This window comes from Scomber japonicus, chromosome 22, assembly GCF_027409825.1.
Source record: "Scomber japonicus isolate fScoJap1 chromosome 22, fScoJap1.pri, whole genome shotgun sequence".
NCBI lineage: Eukaryota > Metazoa > Chordata > Actinopteri > Scombriformes > Scombridae > Scomber > Scomber japonicus.
Window position 1 is genome coordinate 17,083,481 of NC_070599.1, and position 23,240 is coordinate 17,106,720.

Genomic DNA, 23,240 nt, shown 5'->3' on the forward strand with positions numbered 1-23,240 from the left:
GTTACAAAACCGTTTCAAATCAGTGTATCTGTGCCTCTCTATCATTGATCAGCACTTAAGCAAACCTGGTCAGCTGTCGTCACGCAGCCTTGTCAAAAAAAAAAAAAAAAAAAAACCTGGAGGAGGACCCACAGGAAACTCCATCTCTCTCTGCCCACGTCCACACACGCTGCAAACCTACCAAAGCAAAGCTGAACTATGAAGCTTTAGTGAACAGCAGCTGATCATTTGTCCTGATGCTTTTGGCTTTTTGTTGGTTGTTTTCCGCTCGACTCTGACTCTCCAGGAGTCGCTTTTTGCGCAGAGAAAGCTGCGCTCAAAGAGTCCATGCGGATACGACCACACTTTTTCTGCCACGTTTTAGAAAGAAAACAAACCGGAGTAGCATCGATCGATTAATTTTTTTTTCTTCCTTTTTCTTTTCCTTCATCGTCTGCTGTTCACACGGCGGGACTTGTGTAGAGACATAGTTTTCTGAACGTCTCTGTGGAGACAGTGTGCAGATACAACAATGCTCCTCCAGCTCCTCACACTGGCCTGTGGGCTCTGCTGCTTGGGTTTTACCTCCGTCACTGCAAATGTGCTGAAAGCAGAGGTAAGTCTGATGGAGAAAAAAAGAGGATTATATTAAATGTAAACAGCTGATTGATTAAAATATAGGATTTGTGTGCTTATGTTCAGTGTGCCATGCAGGTTATAATGTGCCAACAATGTTTATTTTTCATTTTCTCTATTTCATATCTTGTTTTTGTAATCAGTTTCCACAATTATTCTACAATACATCCCAGATCATAGCTTTAAAGTAGTTTATAGAAGACACATGAACTATAGTGATCTCATTTTTTGTAATTTAACCTTCTACCATTTGCAATGTCTTCTAAAAATATGTTTTTTGTTATCTCGCAACTGCTATTTCTGTTCCCTACGTGTTTATTCCCCTTCCTTCAAACACTCCTAACCCCTTTTCTCTGTTAAAACAAATCCATCCTGAGTTGAAACTGTAACAACAGATGAAACTACATCCACAAAAGGGAGAGAAAAAAAGTCCTGACTCTAAACTCTTGTGGCTTGAGAAGGAAGAGGGGGAGATCCAACCATGCAGAGGCAGCGCAAAGTTTAGAAACCTCAGCTGAGCTGCTTTGTTCTGAGGAAAAAATGGGCAGTGGTGGTACTGGGGGTGGGGAGGGGAGCAGGGGAGGGGGTTAATGGATTTCATCTGTGTGTGCAGACTGCACAGACAGCAGGCCGAGAAGCTTGTCCACACTCACAACAAGCTGGACGTGAGACGGTGTGTCTGGGAGATGCAGTAACCCCGGCTCGGAAACAGTAAACTGCAGATTAGCTCTCACCTGAACAACATATTTTGTCATCAGGGCTCTTAGAGCTCTGAAAATGATTGGGTACATCCTGGGCGCCTCCACTGTCTGCACATTGTAGATTTACTTCATCCGGCTGCGTTCCAGGCTGCCTTGTTGATAACATCAATAACAACCAGTTGTTAGAAGTGCATGGAAAAAATTAGGTGATATTCAGTCATCTTCAGTAAGTGATGATATACAGTGTTTCTCTGTAAAAGACAGGATGCTTCACTAATATCCTTCAGCCACAGGAAACTGATTCAGAGTAGAAAGTCAATTCAGGTGTTAGTTAGGATATAAAAGAGACTGTGCTAAAGCTCTTAGTGGACACAAGGTTCGTAAATGAGTGAAGGAAGACCTTAGTCACTGACCACAAGTGCCTGGCACATGAGTCAAGCCAGACGTGGTGGATAACTCAGAGAAGTCAGACAGTTTATAAGACGCCGCAGGCAGCAGCCCCCTGTGGCGAACACATCGACACAGTGATGAACGTCTGTAAACAGGCTGAGAAAACACGACTGTTTGCAGAAGCTGTACAACATCAGCGTGACAGTTTAGTGTGCAGTATTTAATGCAAGATGCACAAAGATGAGAGCTGGATGTCTCGTCTGTTGATGCAGGTCGTGTATGAACAGTTTCATTGTCAGTATGTGATGCTGTCAGACTGAGAAAGACGATAAGCCGTAATTATCGGGTCTGGATTACATCACTTGAGGGTTGCATAGGAAACCTGTGATCAAAAGATAGACGTGTGTATGTGTGTGTGTGTGTGTGTGTGTAGAAAGTAGACTAAACTGGAGAAATAGGAGTAACAAAGACATAATAACAAGTGACACAAAGGTGAAATCATCATGGATGAATCTTCCCTTTTTTGGGGGGATGAAGGATTTTGAGAGGTTCGAAGGAAAAGCAGAAACTGAAGTTAGAGGAATTTAGTGGTTTATCAGTGTTGCTCAACATCTCTGACTTCACTGTGACAGACTCAATCCATCCTAAATGAGCAGAGAAGCCCCACCAAAAGAGGAATACGACTTCCCCTATTCTCCGAAACGAAAACACTTCTAGTGAAGGACCATTTTGCGCCCTCCGGCATCTGTTTTCATTCACTGTGTTTTGCCTTGTCTAACCTTTCTCTGCTTGAATAAAACACTTAGTTGGACTTTGTGAGCCAAGGAAGTGGACAGCAATGAAAACAAGTGGGTCTAAAAACAGGATCTCTCCATATCTGGCTGAAAGAATGCTGGAGATTTCCCGTTGCCATCTGGAGACACATGTCTCGTGATCCCAGCAGATCTGACCAAAACACATCTGGATTCAATTCTCTTTATCTTGGCTGTTGATGTAGCATCAAAGAAAAGCCTTGCTCAAGCTCTGGTGCACGCTGCTCCGGCAGGCAGCGGCTGTCACTTAAGAAATGTCAAAATAATCCGCTGGATCGGCCTTAATGAGAAACTGATGGAGTTCAAGGGAGAAAGGGAGCTTATCTACACTCAACACCTGAAAAAATGCTCCACCTTGGTATAAGTAGAGGACATCAAACAGCAAAAAGTTTCCACCTTGATGTTAGTGAGTGCGGAGTCACGAGTCTTGGCCTAAGACTGATGTGCTTTCACTATTATACTGATCAAGATTTGCATTCTTGCTGCTCTTTATTTTGGAGCTCAGCTGGATGGATTTGGCAAAAGCTGAAAGCAGAAAGTGCTGATCCAAAAGCTAACTCTCAAAAGTCGGCCAACCACTTAAAATGCGGTATTGGAAAGTAACTGTACATACAACTTGAAGGTAGTTGCACTTTTCTGAAGTGTTTCCATTTCATACTATTGTGTAACTCTACTCCACAGCACCACCCCCCTCCATTCTTACAGGATTCAATAATAAATGTAAAACTCCTCCAAAAAACAGGAAGAAAAGAAGTAAATGTATCAAAGCTAGAATGTAAAAATGCTTCATTACAACTAAAAGTCCTGCATTTAGAAGTATTCTCCACAAAATGTACTCAAGTATAGAACATTAATGTACTCATAATGCAGAATGAATCCTTACAAAGCTGAATATATGACCAAAAGGGGTTTTCATAACTTTTAATAGTATTGATAAATGATTGCAAAAGCTATAGTAGACCTGAGAGTTCAACCTGTAAACCCTTTACATCGTACATTGTGAGACAGGGATATCCACCATACTGATGTTAAAAATGGTCGAGGTGGAGCTAATTTCTCACATACTTTTTTATGAAAGTTTATTCCATAACAATGCATCATAATGCTTTATAATGTCCTTATATATCCTATATGTAAGATATTAACCTGCAAAGTAACTGCATTGTAAGTATAGCTCTGAAATGTATAATGTAAAATAAAAAAGGAAAGAAAGGCAGATGAAGAGGAAACACTCAAAATTGTACTTGAGTGCAGGACTTGGATGAGAATACTTCTACCATTGGTGGTGTCTATGGGATTATTGTCATAAAAGCAGTGTCCTACAGTGCAATCACCCCTCTCCCAAAAGTATTTATCACTCTCGTATCAGTTTGCCAGATACTGTTTCCAGACGACAGTGAAATAAAGTTTTACTAAGCAGAAAAAAAACCATGCAGTGATAGTATTATTTGACCCTGCAGATATGTAAATGCTGTGGTGTGAGCGCTAACTGGGTCAGAGACGCCAAGAAATGAAGGCAATGTGAGATTCAGCCACTCTTGAGCAAAATTCTCTGTTTTTTCCGTTGGCACCGAACGAGAGGAACAACTGACTCAGTCCCTCGGATTTAAATTCAGCCATACTTCTAACCCCTCTCTCTCTCTCTTTCCCCACTTTTCTTTTACCACTCGTCCTTCTAATGTCTTTACCTCTCCTTCTCTAATGTAACTCTGCACTTTAGATCATCCTCAGCTGTCTTTAACTCTCTTTGTCTGCTCTTTTTTTCTTTTCCTTCATGCCTGGTGAGATTTTAAAGAAGTCTGTCAGCTTAAAATATGACCGGACGCTCATATGATGTATTCAATATCACAATGACAGTTTCACTTCCTATGAAAATGTCATCATCCTTTTTTCTTTCTATTTTTTTATCACGACAGCTGTGAATACACACGGGGATTTTTTACATTGTGTTTATAACTTTTAGGAACATGTGGTTGCCTTTTTTTTAATCGTACGTCCGGGAAAATGTATCACTCCTCCGTCTCATGAGCATGTGACTAAGTGTGTGTGAGACAATAGGTGGCACTGTCACGTCCTGTGAGACATCGCATACACGATATCCAGAAACACGCTCACATTTTTTTACTCGTTGATACTCACCAGATTGAACTATTTAATGTTTTGATAGAACAAAGCTGTCCTGCCGTTAATGTGCTTACTGGTGCAGATTTCCAAATCATCCAAAGTACCAAGAAGAATAAAGAGGTCAAGTGCTGAGTCGTTTTCATGTCTAGGGAACTTCCCCAGAAAATAAGGCAAAACAAGGAGAAAAGTTATATTTAAAGCCTCACTAAAGTCCCATTTCAAAGAATGACCGCCCACACGCTGGCAAAAAAGTAGAAGAGGCTTTGAAGATGCATATTTGGATCAGTTTTGACCTTACCGAGTCTTGATTAGAGCAGAACTAGTAAGAGCTAATTTATTAGATCTGCCATTCTATGTACACAATGTTAAAATGTTTTCTTCTCTGTAGTCAATTATTACACCAGTACTACTTCAACATGGAAAAACTGTGCACATTGTAAAGGCCACGTGTAGATTAATACAGCCGAGTTAAAGCATGTTTGGTTGTTCTTATCCTGAAGAGAAGATGATTGCAAGCTGCCACATGTTGCAGTGCTCAGTTTCTGGATATTTAATATATATTTCATCTATTTAATTATCAATAAATACACAAATCATCAGGTTGGTTATTTTCAAAAGCTGGTGGTGATTTTCTCAATGTATCAATCAATCATAATAGTCTATTAAAGATCACAAAAAAGTGAGAATGCCTCTCATATATGACATTTAAATCCTTTTTTGCCAAGCGTTTGTGTAAAAAAAGCCCAAAATATTCAACTCACAGTACTTTTAAGAAGCTGGAACCATTAAATATTTTATTTTAGTGCTTAAAAAGTGACATCAGTCGACTAATTGATCACTCAATCAATCGTTTCAGCTCTATATAGATCAGTAAGGTCACAGCAGGGTCACAGAATCCATGTATACATCCCACCGCCACCGCTTCACCAAAATAACCTCGACCTCCAACATTTACATCACACTGGTTGTGTTTCACTGAGCATTATACATTTGGACCACACGTCAGTCCGCACACACATACACACACACACACACACACATACACACATACTGCACAGACCCAGGGGTGTGTGTTTACCAAACCAGCAGCCAGCCCTGTGACCACACATGGCTGAGAGCTACCGAGCCACCCCAACGCCAACAATACCAGCCATGTACAAGTCTCAATAAATAGAAGCTTTGATGGTGGCTGCTGCTAGTTCCAGGGAGGAGGGGTGCATGCTGGGATATCTGGCGTCCGAACCGGAGGCGGAGGTGGAGGTGTGTGTAGTGTGTAGTGAAGGAGTAGTTTGGGATTACAGGAGAGAAGTGGAGGTCTTGATGATGTTGGAGGGGGGCTGGGGAGGAGGGGGGAGGGTGTTTTTATAGAAGCAGACGCGTCACCACTCTGGAGCCACAGGAAACACTAGCAGCAGTCAGCAGTGGAGGCAGAGAAAGTAAATTTGGTCGGTGTTGGAGGTAGATTGACACAGAGTGAGACAGAAGATAAATTAAATTAACTAGACCCTTAAATAATCCAGAGAAATCTTTAAGAAAAGGTGAGTGACTATGACGCAGAGGCAAGAGAGAGAAGGGGGATAAGTTGCCCCTCTCTCTCTCTCCGCAGGTTATCATAAGTGAACCTTGTTCTCCGGCCTCTCTGCCCCACCACATGACTAACAGTAGCTATGTGTGCCCGGGCAATATATGGCCAGGTAGTCCTGCTCCAGTCCTGCTGCGTTTCCATCCCTCCCCTGTTTTTTTCCCCCCTTCACTTGTCGGATGAAGGTTTGAAGAGAAAAACAGCGCTAATGGTGGAACAAGAGAGATATCTGAGGTTTAAGTGACGCCAAAGCAGGAATTCGGGGTAATTCCCTCAGCTTAATTTGTGGTAAAGGATGAGGATGTGCTTTAACTCTCTGTGGAAAGACACCGAGTCAAGACACACTTAGGCCTTGAACTTCAATAAGGGCACATATTTGATTCTTAAAGGGGATGCGTAATGCTTTTTGCTATTCTCTGCTATTTTTATACTGGTATAAAAACTTCCAAAATGTGTAACTTCTGCTTCCTCCTTGTGATGATATCAGGTTGTTTGCATGTCTGTGTCATAGCCTTTGTTTCGGGTTGTCCACTCGCAGACTTCTGCTCCAACATGTACAGATGTGTTTGAGTTTTGAGTTTAAGTTTCCATTTCAAGTAAAGAATGAGAAAAAGAAACCTTTAAACAGAGACAGGAGCTAAAACAGCCTGTTTTAGACAGAGGCTAAACTGAGGGGCTGCGTAAAGAGCCGGTTTAAGATATACAAGGAGGTTTTTTTAAACGGTAAATCATGCACATTTATACCAGTAGAGCTCCAGAACAAAAATATAGAGCTTGAAAATGTGCATGGTATGTTCCCTTTAATAAAAATGAGAAAGAGCTTAAAGTGATTGTTTGAACAGATAGGCAGGGAGGGCTGGTTATCTTAGCTTAGCAGTAAGACTGTAAACAAGGGAAACAGCTGGCTTGGCTCTATTTTAAGGTCACAAAATCAGCCTACTAAAGCTCACTAATTAAAACATTACATCTCAATATGAGGGATACATTGATCTTCTGTCTCCCAAAATGTTGAACTACTCCTTTTTAAGAGTGTCTCTGTCCAGTGTTAGACCACCAGCAGCAGGCAGTGGAAAGAATAGCCTGGCCTTTCATGTGTTAAGATAAATAGTGGTGGTTTTGGTTGACATGAAGACAGACAGACAGAATGGAGGGGGGGGGGGGCAGATGTACTGTAGACAGTGACAGGAACATCTTAAACTCAAGCTTTGAGGAACCCAAATGTTGCTGAAAATGTAGCTTTTTCCAGCGTTTGTGGCGGCGAGTTGTCTTTGGCTGCGATAGTCTAGACAGAGTTCTGGGTCATCGTGAATAAAATTACATCACTGTTTTTGGGATTGTGTGTTTTATTTGGCTTTTAGTTCCTCTCTCATCCCTTCTTATGACCCCACAACAAAGTTTCCCGTAAAGCATAAATCACAGGGGCCTTGTGAAGATTTGGTGTTAGTTTTTTAAGAGTTCGTTAAACGGGGTAATATCACAGTCACGTGATGAAAAGACAATAAATGTAACGTGCTGTGGTAGCTCAGTGTGTGTTGGCTGCTGAAGAAAAGGATATGTAGGTTGACCCTGCTGTTATTGCTGCTTCAAGTCACTTTGGTACACAAAAAAAAAACCCTCACACACACATCCTTTGTCAGCTTTGTTCAACGAGCAATCCGTGTGATACATCTCAGAGAAGCAGGTCTGAACAGGCGCTCAAAGTTGACTGGAAGTAGACAAAAAGCCAACAGGTTCACACAAGGGGCCAAACCCTTCTTTTTTGTTGACTAAGATGTTTTCAAGTTGTTTTTCTGGAGCCTACGGCATGTCTGACTGACTGACTGAATAACTCACAAAGAAAGTAAAAGAGAAAGAAATCATTCTCAATAATATGTCACTAAACCTCTCATAAACACTTGGATTAAGTAAAAGCCTCTGGAAGCGACATGGCCTTTTTGTATTTCAACTGGTTAAAAGTAGATTTCCGGTATTTTCTGTTGTCAGAAGGTAGTAATTTATACTGTCAAATCCTGTAGCTAGAATAGGAAAAATAAAAAATGTTTTGGCAGCATGTTAACGACTGAAAATCTACCCAATGGTGAACATTTATTTTTAGTTTGTGACCCAATTTAGGAAACAGAGGAGTTTAATTTGATATATAGTTTCATAAACTATTCATATGTTATCCTACATATTGGATATTTTTGTATAAGCTTCAACTTTCAGTGTTGTTATGTAGGTAAGAAGTTAAATATCATTATGCAAATGATCCCCACTATTGAATATTGTCATTTAGCAGTAAAAGAGAATAATGATACTTGTACATGAAGCCAGATTGATCATTGATTTCGTACAGGAACATAAAGAAAACATGAATGCATTTATATCTGTGCTTTAAATCTGCAGTTAACTATATTAAGATGTGAAATAAGTATATTTATAAGGACATTTGTTCAGAATCAGAAGAGTATATTTAATATTTGATGATTTATTTGCTCATTATGTATACATGGTCGACTGGTTTGTCAGGAAGTCAGATTTTTAGATAAATAAGCTCTTAAGCAGTGTTTGCATCTGTGAGAGCAGTCATACAATAAAACACTAAACCCAACACCAATAAACCTCTTTCAAACCTCTGCACGACGTAATCCACCTGTTCACTGGTAGAGGAAACGGTGTGAATCTGTGTAAATGTGATTATCTTCATATATTTACACTATAATGGCAAATAGGTGACGTTTTCGTTCCTGTCTCTCTCCCTGTCTCTCTCTCTCGTAGGCTTGGCTGCAGCAGTTTGGCTACCTGCCTCCAGGTGATGTCAGAGCTCAGGCTATCCGCTCACCCAAATCCATTGCAACAGCGATAATAGCCATGCAGAGGTTTTATGGTTTGACTGTCACCGGCTCCATAGACGCCAACACGTTAGAGTGAGTCCAGTTTGACAGCTTTATAACACATAACTGCTCGGTTTCAAATTGTTACTGGAAAATAAGCCACAAAAATCTGAAGGTTTTTTTTTTTTTGTTTTTTTTAAATGTGTCCTTCGAAGCAGTTGGAATATTTTACATAGCTGAGAGTTTGATTTTGCTGTTGCCAGGGCGATGAGCCGGGCACGATGTGGCGTCCCAGACAAGTTCGGCCCGGAGCTGAAAACCAACCTGAGGAGGAAGAGATACGCCATACAGGGTCTGAAGTGGGACAAGTCTGAGGTGACATTCAGGTCAGGATCTACACCCACCGACACCAACACTGATCTGTAGTTTGGATTTACTGCTAAAGTTTCACATGTGCAGATACTTTATTGCCCAGATGATGTTATACTTGTAAGGAATTTAGGGCTGAGTTCAAGGATTTATTGACCAACATTTTCTTGATAAAACTGGAGTGATCTTCTTTACGCTTGTTTTAAGATATCAACACTGAACAAAAGACATAACACTGCAGTACCTTTAGTGTCCTAAATCCCAGTGTCTCCATTCTCTACTGCAGCATACAGAACTACACCCCGAAAATTGGTGAACATGCCACATATGAAGCCATCCGGAGGGCCTTCAAGGTGTGGGAGAGCGCGATCCCCCTCACCTTCAGAGAGATCCCCTACAGCCAGATCCAGGGCAAGGTCGACAAGTTTGCAGACATCATGCTCTCCTTTGCAGAGGGTTTCCACGGCGACAGCACGCCATTTGATGGTGAGGGTGGCTTCTTGGCGCACGCTTATTTCCCAGGCCACGGCATCGGAGGAGACACGCATTTTGACCTCGCCGAGCCCTGGACCACTGGGACCGTCGACCAGGGAGGTAAGAAAAAGAGGAACTGAGCCAGGCGATTCAACAGATTCAATTTGTTTTCTTTGCCGTCGTCTAAACTGATAAAAACTAAATTTCCTCTTCCTCTCATCAAAGGTAATGATGTTTTCCTGGTAGCCGTCCATGAGCTGGGTCACGCTCTGGGTCTGGAGCACTCCAACAACCCTTCTGCCATCATGGCCCCTTTCTATCAGTGGTTTGACACTGAAAACTTCCAGCTGCCCGACGACGACCGCAGAGGCATCCAGGCCATCTACGGTGGGTTGATCTGTTGGTCTCTTAGAGCAGCCATTTGTCTTGTGACCCACCAGGAGAAAGATCAGAGGATATTCTGATATAATAAACAGAATTTGGTGCAGCAGAAGTATTTTTTTTCTGCTTTACTATTCTTTCTATCAATTTCCTCTTAAGTAGTGATGTTTAATTTGAAGGCCTTGATTTTTGTTTAGAAGCTCAAAATTATCTTGCCACATTTATAGACTGCTGGTGCTATGAAATATTTAATGAATATGACCATCTAATGTATAAAGAAGAGAAATATGTATGTAAAGTATACAATTGAGGCCTTAGAAATATTGTGTTTCTCTTCATTCAAAGCAGTCTGTTTGACCAAAAATGTGATAAAACCTTGAAAACTTAAAGTCCAAATTCATTGCAAGGGTGTGACGACCATGAACAGTCCATTTGTTTTAAATTATCAGAAGACAGATGATGTTTAAGTATAAATTCACTGTTTCTGTTATCAATATTGGTTTAGCTACACTGACACAACAGCTACAAGCACCATTGTGATTTATGAGCTATTAAAAAAATCAAGCTGAAATGAAACAGGGCATAAAATCTTTCATTAAGCATCAATACAGAAACAGAACATCTAAAGTGTGCATCAATAGAAGATGATATGTGCGTATAGCAGAGTAAAAATGTAAAATAAACATAATTTGAGACATGTTGGGTGGTCTTCCTCTAAATAAACCATTTCTCTCTCACACAAAAATCTTTCCCACAGGAACAAAGTCCGGCGCTCCCCCTCCTCCCCCTCGACCCACGAAGACACCCGTCAAGCCGGACAATGGCCCGGACATCTGCGAGGGTCACTTTGACACCATCGCTGTCCTCAGAGGCGAAAAGTTTGTATTTAAGGTACGATAACCATTTTTCACTTTGATGTTATCAAAACCAAAAATATTGAGTCTCACAAAGATGTTTTTGTTTCTCTTTTGCTGTTCTTTAAATTAATTGTTTGACATGTTGGGGGTAAATGTGCTTATTTGCTTTCTTAGAGTGTTAAATTAAAGGATTGATACCACATCATGTCATGTCATGTTTGTATGCTCAGTATAAGGCTACAGCCAGTTAGCTTAGCATAGCATAGCATAAAGAATGGAAACAGAGGGAAAAGTTAGCCTAAAGCTAAACCACTGCTTTCCATTATACACTTAGGTTTTTGTACACAAGAAACCAGATATTGTGTTAAATAATGAGCTTTAGAAGTGCTGAAAGATAGTTTTTGTTAACTTTGGATGAGGCATGTTAGCTATTTCTCCCTGTTTTCAGCTTTTTTGCTGAACTAAGCTAATTGCTCCAGCTTCATATGTATCATACGGACATCATGAGAGTAGTATCAGTCTTCCCATCTAAAGATAGCACGGTTTCAGCCGTTATCAATTGATATATTTTAGGAATAACTACAACTGCTTCAACTTGACTGTTTGTTCCTTTAATTCTGCAAAGTTTTGGGCTACATGCTGCTTTAGCATCAAGCAGCGTCTTCATATTGATTATTTGCAGAGACAATAAGCAAATTCTTACATCTGATAAGCTGAAAGTAGACAATATTTGGCATTTTTGCTTAATCTGTCAATTTAAGCAGCCGTATGCATTATTTCAGGCGAATAAAGAAAAAAATGCCTCCATGGAATATATTTGACTGTAGTTTTAATCTACATCTGTGTGTGTGTGTGTTTGCAGGACAAATGGTTTTGGCGTGTGCGTAACAACAAAGTGTTGCCAGGATACCCCATGGCCATTGGTCACTTCTGGAAAGGCTTGCCTTCAAACATTAACGCTGCCTATGAGAGAGATGATGGGAAATTCATCTTCTTCAAAGGTAGTTTCCCTCTGAGATTAAATTGAAACCAGATTTAGGACGGTGGCGTCATTGCAGCTGCTCAAGTGATCAAATTCATGTGTAAACTGTTACGACATCTTCCTCTGATCTTTCTTCTCCCACCCCCCCACCCCCCACCTCACTCACTTCTGTTTAATATCTGCCTTTCTTTTCCTTATCCTGTTGTTTTTTTTTCTCCTTTCTTCCATCTCCAGGTGACAGATACTGGGTTTTCAGTGAGTCTAATATGGAAAAGGATTCCCCCAAGAGCCTGAAAGACCTGGGTACTGGTCTGCCCAAAGACAAGATCGACGCTGCTCTCTTCTACACACCAACAGGACAGACGTACTTCTTCAGAGGCACTAAGTAAGTCTGAATTTATTATATATTTTATTCTTATTTTTCCAGAATCATCCTAGTATTGAAAAACCAATCAGTGAAAATCCTTCCTCATTATCCTCGAACACTTGCAGCCTTTTTACAGCCTTCTGACGTACTATCAGAGACATTCCTGTAGCATGAATGTCTTAAACAAACAGGCTTCATACTCTTTACATACATGCAGTAACATGTTCTACCTTGATGTACATCTACCTTATCTCTTATCTGTCTGAGTGGCCTCCCACATTTCACTTCTCTGACTCACAATCACAGGACCCTCCTCGTCTTAAACTAACACTTTACTTTACCATAAGTGGAAGCTGATGTATAATTAGGTAATGAATGACAATATTAGTAAAACACAAATGTAATATTATAACATGTATAACACTTTCTAATAAGTAATCGACACTTATAAATATCTCTATATCTATATTATAGTGTGTTAATGATTTATATACTGCTTATAAATTATAAATGAGGGGATTTGAGTTAAGTGTCACCCTTAAATTCAACTAAGTGTCCTTGGGTTTGTGAAAGGCGCTATATAAATCTCACCTATTATTATTATTATTATCATCATTATTAAATAACTTCCAGACGCTCAAACTGCATACATTTGGGTGGGGGGGGGTTGTATTTCTTTGCCTTTTTTTTCCCCGACAGGATTTGCAGGGAGTGAGGAGGGATGACATGTTACAAAATATCCCTGTTAAAACACAAAAACAGGAACATTTGGCATCAAATAGGCCCGTCTTAAATCCCACCAAGACGCCCCAGCAGCAGTCGTAGAAATTAATCACCCAAATCTGTTCTCTCAAGACATATTTCTTTAATATTTCCCTCTTCATGGCGTTTGCAGGTACTACCGTTTCAACGAGCAGACTCGCACTGTGGACAGAGACTATCCAAAGCCTATCAGCATGTGGAATGGAGCACCAGAAAACATCAAGGCTGCCATCATGAGCGAGGATGGATGTAAATAAACACTCTTTTATGCATTTTCATCTTCAAAACACCAAACGTTACTTCTAGGATGTGCAAAAATGTGCTGATTTACAAGAAAATGGTGCTTAGAAACACACCTGAGACAGACGATATACTGTCGATCAATGAGGTAGATAGATATAGATGTAAAAAATGATCCTAAGATTATCTGCAGAAGTCACTAGAGAAGTTTAGAGGCAGAAGAGACAACCATCAAATTAAGATAATCTGATGTATTTTACTTAAGATTTAATTAGAAATTGATCATTTAGATTGAGATGACTCATGACAGTGTGAAGCTATTTCAAGTTTTAGCCCAAAAACATCTCCATTGTCTTTCAAAACTGGAAGAAAACTCATGAAACTAACTCCTGAATTGTCCATCTTTCCATTTTCCACAGCTTACACGTATTTCTACAAAGCCAACAAGTACTGGAAGTTCAACAACCAGTACATGAAGGTGGAGTCTGGCTACCCCAAGTCTGTGCTCAGGGACTGGATGGGCTGCGATAGCGAGGATCCCAAGAAAGGTCGGGAAGAGGAGGTGATCATCATCGAGGTGGAAGAATCGCAGGGCGGGGCCGGGCCGGTGGCGGTGGTGATCCCTCTCCTCTTACTGGTCCTGGTGGTGGTCACTCTGGGAGCGCTTTTGTTCTTCAGGAAGTACGGCACGCCTCGACGCCTCCTCTACTGCCAGAGATCCCTGCTGGACAAGGTGTAGACAGAGCGACGGGTGATTGACAGACTGCCACAGAGGGACAGAAAGAGAGGGAGAAAGAGGGCCGGATGAAGATGGAAACTGAGAGGAGGGGCGGAAAGAAATGAAAGAGGAGGAGAGAGCAACTGGAGACAAGATGGATGATTAGGGATTTTTTTGGTTAAAAAAAAAAAAGGGACGATGCTGATGTGTTACGGTTTGGGTGGTCTGTAAGTGCCACAACAGAGTTTTCTCAAAAAGGGCCCTAAACTGAAATCAGGAAAATGTGTATTTGTATGTTAAGTATTTACATGTACTGTTCTGTGTTCAGAGATTAAGAACATACCCACAATCTCAAGACTTCATCGATGACTTCCCTCCTGCCTCTCCTCTCTCACACCCCTCCAAAAAGAGAAAAAAAACCCCCCACAAAAATCCCTTCTTCCTCTCCTTTTAACTGGACGACTCCAGCTGAACTGCTGTCTGATTCATTAGCTTCACCAGTGTAGACTTTACAAATCTGTGCTTTCAGTTTGGGGTTTTACACAGAAATTTGAGTTTTTGCTATAAAATGCATTTGCTGTCAAATCTTTGGGGATATTTTTGGGAGGGAGTTTAACTTTTTTTTTTTTTTTTTTACTTAAATTCATCATTTTGAATACTGTTAAAACATTTGCTGTTAAATCCAATGTTTAGGCAACATTTTCTACCACTAAGTAGGGCTGGGTATCAAAGTTCATTCAACTTTTTTAATGTCTAAAATGTTTCTACATCAAAAAACTGAATGTCAAGTCAGATTTTGCCAAATTTTGACTATTTTATTCAGGACAATCTTTGTATGTACAGCTGCATGTGCATCTTTTGCTTCTTTGTTTAAAAAAAATAAGTATTTTTTGGAAAAGCATGCGCATATTGTTCAAAATAAGGTACAGAAAATGTATTGTAATTTGGATCAATTTATACCCAGCCCTGCTCTTTAGAGGTTCCTCTCCTTTCCGTTAATCCTGCCTTTCTCACAGGTACTCAGTCAGCCGCTAAAGATGGAGGCCGTGTTCAGTTTTAGGAATCATTACCTCCCTAATTGTCGGATGGATTTTATTATGGAGCTGAGTATAATAGCGCAGCCGTAATGCACAGTGTTAGTATTGAGTGATGCAGAGATGAGTATTTGTTAAACCAAGATTATGTCCACAAAATTCAGACTTAACTTGGGGCTCTGAGGCGATTTCCCCCAACGACCCCCCCCCCCCCCCCCAACCACCCCCAAATCCTCTGGTTACACCCCTGTTAAAGAAGCCTGGTATAAAAACTACAGTATATAACTACAACTTGAGTCGCTTAGACTTGCAGCCAAAACTCTTTAATTTCAGTGCAAGCAGTCAGATGGGAAAAATAATACTGAAAATAAATAAATAAATAAATATGTGATGTTTTATCTCGCAAATAACACTTTTAAAAACATTCCAGTATTTGTTCTCAATTAACGAGCAGAGACGCTCGTACAAATGTGCGTGTACGCGGTACGGTTTTCCAACAATATGGTGCAATCTTTTAATTATTATCGTTTTTATGGGAAATTGTTATTATTATAAGTATGGTTATTGTTATTATTGTTCTCCTGGTAAAGTTATAATGACTTTTTTTTCTTTTTTTTTTTTCTTTTGTACGTTGTCATTTGGAGTCCTGCTGGACAGAGGCATAACGTGACAATGATGGAAATGAATTCCCAGTTTACATTCAGCGTGCAGTGAATTAGATCAGATGAGGGGGGTAAATGTGATTTTTTTTTTTTTTTTTTAAGGGAGTTTCTTTTTGTATTCTGAAACACCCGAAATTTACCCAGACGTTGGCACAGGATAACAAGCAATGTTATTTATGAACTTTGACACAGATGGTGCTCAATGTTTGTTTTTTTGTTTTTTGTTTTTTTTTACACAAATCAAAATTGAAGGTGATTTGATTGAGTTAATAACAATGATAATGGTAATGATATTTATAATGATGATCATATCAATAAAATGGAATGAGATTTTTTTTTTCCTGCCTGTTTTCACTTTTGTATTTCATTAGATAAAGTGAAATTAAACTATTTTCTACAATCTGTCATACTTTTTTTAATGCATTCAAAACCTCATCATCATCATCCGTGTCTGAATAGTCTCACATTTACAGATAAGCACAATATGAAATACAGTTTTTAGTCCATGACATGCTTGATATTGACTCAAATAAGAAAAGAACCATTCTATCACTTTATTGATCAATTTATTCAATTTACTTAATGCACTTTTGACTACAATGATTGTCCAGTTTAATCACTCTTCTACATTAGACGTTAAGAAAACATCAAAATCTGATAACTGATAAAGAGTTAGTTTTGAGTTCTTGAAACATTTGGAGATAAAGAATCAAGACTTAAGATTCATGCAAACATCTGTTAAGTGGTCTCGATTGACATGCTTCAGACTAAAACTACATACACAGCAAGTTTGTCAATGTTCAATAGTGTTTGACCAGCAGAGTCACTACCTAACATTCAATGTTACTGTAATAAGTGTATCTATTAAAGGAGTATTCCACAAATTTAGCATTGCACTTCCATTAACCCTTAAATAGGCAACGTGCACCAGGAGGTACAGCTTCTTTAACGCTCTGTTAGGAGCATGATTGGTTAAGGTGGTTCTTCAATAGTGTCTTGAATTGGGTGAACTGAGGCCTAGTCCACACGTACCAAAACAATCTTTTCCCCCTCCTTTTTCCCTGGCATCGTTTCAAGAATATTTGCTTACAAACGGATCCATCTCAACACGACTCAACACGCTACTTCATATTCCAGGCCTATAGGCGGCGCTGTTTCAGTTTCAGAAATTCACCAAAAACGAAGAGGAAGAGGCTATAAGAGGGATATAAGAGGTGGAAGGCTCAGCTCGAGGGGTGTGACGATGACGTCATCGAAACGCAGGTATGCGTCGTCACCATCCAAACGAACACTCAAGGGCCGCGTTTGCGAAGTTTTTCACCCTGGGACCAGCTTTCAGAAAGCTTCGTTTTCAGGCAATGCGTTTACAGTATTCGTTTGGACGATCGGCCAAAACGATGCGTTTAAACCAAAAAGCGTCTCCGTGTGGATGGCCCCTGAAGCTTGTGGTAGGTCTATACTTTGATAGAAATGATCCAATCAGTTTAGAAACTAGTATTAATGACCAGGGAAAGCGAGAATGTATCACACCATTATGGCCACTTATATACCTTGATAGGGGCAATATATCCTGGTGGAGATACAACTTATGAAATCCAAACTATATTTGTGGAAATATTTCATTTTCACCAGCAGAGTCATTACCTAACATTCAATGTTACTGTAATAAGTGTATCTATTAAAGGAGTATCCCAGAAATGTAGCATTGCACTTCCATTAACCCTTAAATAGGCAACGTGCACCAGGAGGTACAGCCTCTTTAACGCCCTGTTAGGAGCATGATTGGTTAAGGTGGTTGTTCAATAGTGTCTTGAATTGGTAGTGAAGCTTGTGGTAGGTCTATACTTTGATAGAAATGATCCAATCAGTTTAGAAACTAGTATTAATGACCAGGGAAAGCAAGAATGTATCACTTCTCATTCAATTGTTTTTACCATTATGACCCCCTATATATCTTAATAGAGGCAATATATCCTGGTGGAGATACAACTTATGAAATTCCAACTATACTATACTATACTATACTAAATATTTTAAAACTATATATTTGTGGAAATGTTTTTCTTAGGTTCAAATGAGATAACTAGTAACCTAAAATTATTGTTCACTCCTGTCTGTTTAAGGGTTAAGCTGAGAGTCTCATTATGTTCCCATTCAATATTTAATTGTTTCCCATTCACTCCTATTGAATCCCAGAGGACAGTGTTTCCTGTTTCGGTGTGATGTCCAGTCGGTTCCGGTGGTTTCACAGGTCAAAGTTCACCTTTGTTCACCTTTGACCGTGTGAACATGCTCAGTCAGTCCAACAGAAACACTTCTTCACTGTGTTTCTGTTGGATCTGTTATTCGTGTGTGTTGCATCACCATTAACACACTACTAGAAAACAAACTTTACCTCATTTCAACATCACATCCTTCATCTGAGTCAAATTCGGGGTAAATTCTGGTGAACAGAAACCCCCTTAACGAGCTGATGAACTTTAGGAAAGAGGACAATTTACAACTCTTTTCACAGGCTGAGCAGCGCTACCACGACAACAAATAATGATGTGCTCATTAAAATTAGTGCTGAATGTATTTTAAAAGCTAGGGAAACATAATGCAAGCTTTGAACCTACGACTGTTTTTTTAAACTTCACCTTTAGTTCACTTTCTAAGAAAACGTGGTTTGATTTGTGATGATTGATGATGATTCATTCAGGTTCACAGCGGTTCAGCCTGAGTTTTCAAGATCAACAACTGCTATTTTTCCACTTTTTTATTGATTGAACGTCCTTCTCCTTTTCCGGTATGTGCTGCTTTGTGGGACAAAAACAACTTTATATTAGCAGAGAAGACCAAATAGTTATTTTCTGGATTCGTTTGTGTTTTCTGACTTTGCAGCTTTTTACTTTGAATACTACCTGTGTTGTCAAATTGATGAAGATGTTTTTCCTCATTTGCTTTTTTTTTTTACCCTGGTGTCGTCCTCCCAGGTCAAATTGACCCCATCTGTTTTGACTGTTCCTTCTTTCCTCCTTCCCTTCCTTCCTCCCTCCCTCCTTTCCTTCTTTTCTCCCTCCTTTCCTTCCTTCTTCCTTCCTTCCCTCCTTCTCTCTTTCTTTCCACCCTCCCTCCCTCCTTTCCTTCCTCCCTCCTTCCTTCCTCCTTTCCTTCCCACCCTTCCTTCCTTCCTTCCTTCCTTCCTTCCTTCCTTCCTTCATTCTTTCCTTCCTACTTCCCTCCTTTCCGTCCTTCCCTCCTTCTCTCTTTCTTTCCTCCCTCCTTTCTTCTTTCCTTCCTCCCTCCCTCCTCCCTCCCTCCTTTCCTTCCTTCTTTCTTCCCTCCTTCCTCCCTCCTTTCCTTCCTTCTTTCTTCCCTCCTTCCTCCCTCCTTTCCCTCCTTGACTCAAGGACAACAGGAGGGTTAATCTGTTGCAGTGTATTGACCTCTCAGGGCCACCGTATATTTCTTTAGCATGATCCTTTAACACATGAAGCCACATTCATAGAAACATTTTCTATAAATGTAAAAGATCAAATGATATCAAGCATTTTATAACAATAATCACCTGAGCATAGTCTACAAACCTTACAGCAGTTCAATCAGATGACCTACTGTTAGATATGATGATTGTTATACACACACACACACACACACACACACACACACACACACACACACACACACACATCTGAGGACACAGGGAGAGGTGGTATGTGTCGATGGCCGATGTGTCAGATCTGAATCTTCACCTCCACACAGACATCCGGGTTTCAGGGTTTCAGTCTGCTGCAGCTCGGAGCTGCTGGAGGGCCACAGATGGAGCCGTCTGGATACAGTTACACCGCCGGTTGTTTTGGACACGGAGCCAGCAGTCATGTGTCGAGGAACCAGTCGGAAAAAATGATGGAATGGTCACATTTTTTCAGAGAAGCTCGTTCCAACTAAGCATCTGGTATTCTTGAAATATCTGAACTTTCTCAGCCAAACCCGGCAGCAGTCTGCATGTGTGTACACTGTAGATACTCTGCATGTGTGTGTGTGTGTGTGTGTGTATGTGTTTGTGTGTGTGTGTATATGTAGGTTTATGCAAAGAAAAGTTTACTCCCCCGCAGCTCTCTCCTCTTAAAGTTTATTGTTACAACATGCAAAGACAAACAGTGTGTGTTCAAGAAGAAAAAAGAAAGAAACTGAGAGGAGAGAGGTGAGAGAAGTGAGAAGGGCAGTAAAATAACTTATTTTATAGGTTAGGGGATATTTTTCCCTCTGCGTGTTTCTATCCAAAAATCTTTTTTGCAAGCAACCTCCCTCAATCCTTCTCCTCTCCTCCCTCCCTCCCTCTTTCTCTCTCTCTCTCTCTCTCTTATTTCCTCACCAACTGCACAAAATTGTTCTTTTTATGAGGCTTCTCAAACCACTCCTCTCACCACAAGTATCTCTGGTCTGTTTTTGCTCTTTCTCTCGTTCTCTGCCCTTTCCTCCTTCCCCTCCTCCCCCCCCCCCCCCCCCCCCCCCCTCTTTTCTTCTTGCTCTCTGTTTTCTTGCTTTAACTCTTCACAAACTGCTCACACTGTGCGTCACGGTAAACAACCGCAAGCTCAAGACAAACAACCGCACACGTTACACAAAAATGGCTTCAAACCTTTATAATCAGATGTGGTTTGGTCTCTTAAAATAAAAAAAAAAAAGGTTTTCGTGTCAATTACATTTTCCAGAATACATCATCTATTATTTTAAAAGTTTCTGTCTCCATGTGTGATTTCTTTTAACTGTTAACAGTCCTGCTTTCAATTTGTGTCACTTGCTATGTAAAAAAAGTGCTTCACAATCACAAATACAGTTTTAATCTTAGTTTTCATAGGATTTTAACCTGTGGAGGTAAAAGTCTTTCCTCTGACTTTTTAATGGGTTCCAAAAACATACTTAGCTTTATACTTACATTAGTTTTAAGTGGTCTGTGAAGTGACCTGATAGATATGGTTTAAAAGCACAAGAACAGGAAAGTAAGCAGTCCTTCACTTTGTTTTGTAAACTGCTGATTCCAAGGTCAAGATGGATTTCGAGCCAACATGGACAGCTGCCCGGTGCATCTGGAAACGAAGTCGACTGCTGAAAGCGATGAGAGAACAGAGGAGAGGAGAAACAGAAAACCAAAACAATGAACTGAAAGATGCTGTAAAGTTTTAGTAGTGTCCAAGGGAACCGCAGATCTCTGTGGATTTGTCACTACAAGTATTTCATCTGTTGTTATTATAGAAATGTTGGTTATAGAAGAGAGCTGCTATCAGGCTCAACACTCTCTGGTTGCAAAGTCTCCAACAGTGATTTCACGCTGTACTAAAACAGCCTGAAGTACACACCTCTACATCAGTGCACCAAGGTCATAAATTAGTTTGAATGGCAGCACTTAATCCCACCTGTTGTCCTCCTGGTTCAAAACTGACCCCGTATGGTTCTACTTTAAAAAGCATAAAGTGCATATTAACACCCAATTCAATGAAAGTAGTGATAATTATACTTGTAAAGAATGCTGTATGGAACCATCCATGTGATTTTCAGGCAATTAGATCAAATAAATCCATATTCCTGACATGAAAACATTTTTTAAATGGGTCAAATTTGACCTGAGGACAACAGGAGGGGCAATAATATAAAAATACTAGGCAAGGCAGTTTTATTTATATAGCGCATTTCATACACAATGGCAACTCAATGTGCTTTACATAAAACAGAAACATTAAAACATACAATTAACCCCACCCCCCACCCCCCATAATAAAAACAAAGTACAGAAAAATAGAAAGACATACATAAAATGCTAGAATTGAGCATTAAATATAAGATTGCAGCATAAAATTATATTATATTACAATATTTAGATTTTTCTCAGAACACACATACAGACAACACCCACCACCCACCCAGCATCCCCCCCTACAACATCCAGTACATCCCATTTTAAGGAGATTAAATAAGTAAATAAATGACTAAATAAATAAAGGTTATGATCTTGACAGGTGAAGGTCTCATTCAACATGTATGAAGAAATTAATAAAGAGAAAAACAGAAAAAGAAAGAAAAAAAGTGGAAGTAGGTAGTTTAACAATCAAGTTTGAGAATACATGAGGAGGCCGTGCCTGCTGTGCAACATCATGCATCACCCTTCAGGATGTAGTACCAGTGGATTCAGTTAGAGAGTTATCAGGGAGGGTTTTAAGTTTGTTTATGAAAGACATTACTGGGTTCCAGGTGGAGTAGAAGAGGTTCTTCGACCCTCTAAGTGTGTATTTGATCTTTTCAAGACTTAAGTGAAGCATAAGTTCACTCATCCATAAGGAAGTGCTACTGTAGGTGGTTTGGGGGATTTCCAGTGCAACAGAATCCTTCTACAGGCAAGTAAAGTACCAAATGCTATAATGTCCTTATGTTTATTGATCAGAAGGGGCTCCTTAAAGAGACAGGAGCTAAATTTGATCAAATGATAAGAGGAGTTATGTCAAGGCAGCAGCAGCTAAAACGGCCTCTTTCAGACAGAGGCTGAACTGAGGGGCATAAAGTAGTCAGTATAAGACAAATGATGAGTTTTTAAATCATGTAACTATATTCCAGTAGAGCCCCAGAATAAAAACATAGATCAAGAGATTACAGATGTTATACCCAGCTGGATGAGTTAACAGGTTTGATTACTGATACATTTCTGTGTGTGAGAGAGCTTTTTGTGGCCTTGAAGGATCAAATTCTCTCATTCTGTCTGTCTGCTTCATTTGAATACACTGTATACAAACCTGGCTGACCTTACCTTTTTTATTTTTTATTTTTATTTTCACATCTGCTCTCCCACTCTCCTCCTGCACTGGCCAAACTCTCTCTCTCTCTCTCTCTCTCTCTCTCTCTCTCTCTCTCTCTCTCTCTCTCTCTCTCTCTCTCTCTCTCTCTCTCTCTCTATCCTTTATATCACCTGTTTTTTCCATTGGCCTCGGTGAATCTTTCCAAAGCACAACAACAAACTTCCCCTCCGGCTGAAGTTGAAGTGAAGATGACTGTGTATATAGATGCTGCTCATCAAGACATTTATTATGGTACTTATCCACAAACAGAGAGGAAGAACTGAAGAACCGCAGTAGGGAGATTTCAACTTCATCTTTCCTAATAATTACTTGGGAAGCTTCCTAGAAAGACCCACGTGATTTATTTAACAGTGATTATATGTAAAATAGAGAGTTTGAGTTTATAAGCAGCTGTTTGTTTAGGAATGTGAACTACCTTGACAAAATTGCTGAAAATCTTAATAGCTGGAAATTATTAAACACACAAGTAAACATGGATTTTATAATTGGAAACTTTTTTTACATTTTCCACGTTGGAGATGACCTGA

At 40.0% G+C, this 23,240-nt stretch overlaps 1 protein-coding gene across 1 annotated transcript; it reads left to right on the top strand.

Moving 5' to 3' along the window:
- Positions 1–366: 366 nt before the first annotated feature.
- mmp14a (matrix metallopeptidase 14a (membrane-inserted)) lies at positions 367–14,905 on the top strand. Its single transcript, XM_053343601.1, has 10 exons — positions 367–595; positions 8,982–9,130; positions 9,301–9,423; positions 9,693–10,000; positions 10,106–10,267; positions 11,019–11,152; positions 11,981–12,119; positions 12,335–12,485; positions 13,363–13,478; positions 13,889–14,905. The coding sequence occupies exons 1-10, from the start codon at positions 512–514 to the stop codon at positions 14,206–14,208; spliced, it is 1,686 nt and encodes a 561-aa protein (XP_053199576.1). The 5' UTR covers positions 367–511; the 3' UTR covers positions 14,209–14,905.
- Positions 14,906–23,240: the final 8,335 nt, after the last annotated feature.

What these genes read in the sequence shown, in the direction of transcription:
- mmp14a (XM_053343601.1), top strand. Translation starts at nt 512, where the DNA reads ATGCTCCTCCAGCTCCTCACACTGGCCTGTGGGCTCTGCTGCTTGGGT. An exon ending in GCGAAAAGTTTGTATTTAAG is followed by an intron (nt 11,153 to 11,980) that starts GTACGATAACCA and finishes GTGTGTTTGCAG; the next exon opens with GACAAATGGTTTTGGCGTGT. An exon ending in GAAATTCATCTTCTTCAAAG is followed by an intron (nt 12,120 to 12,334) that starts GTAGTTTCCCTC and finishes TTCCATCTCCAG; the next exon opens with GTGACAGATACTGGGTTTTC.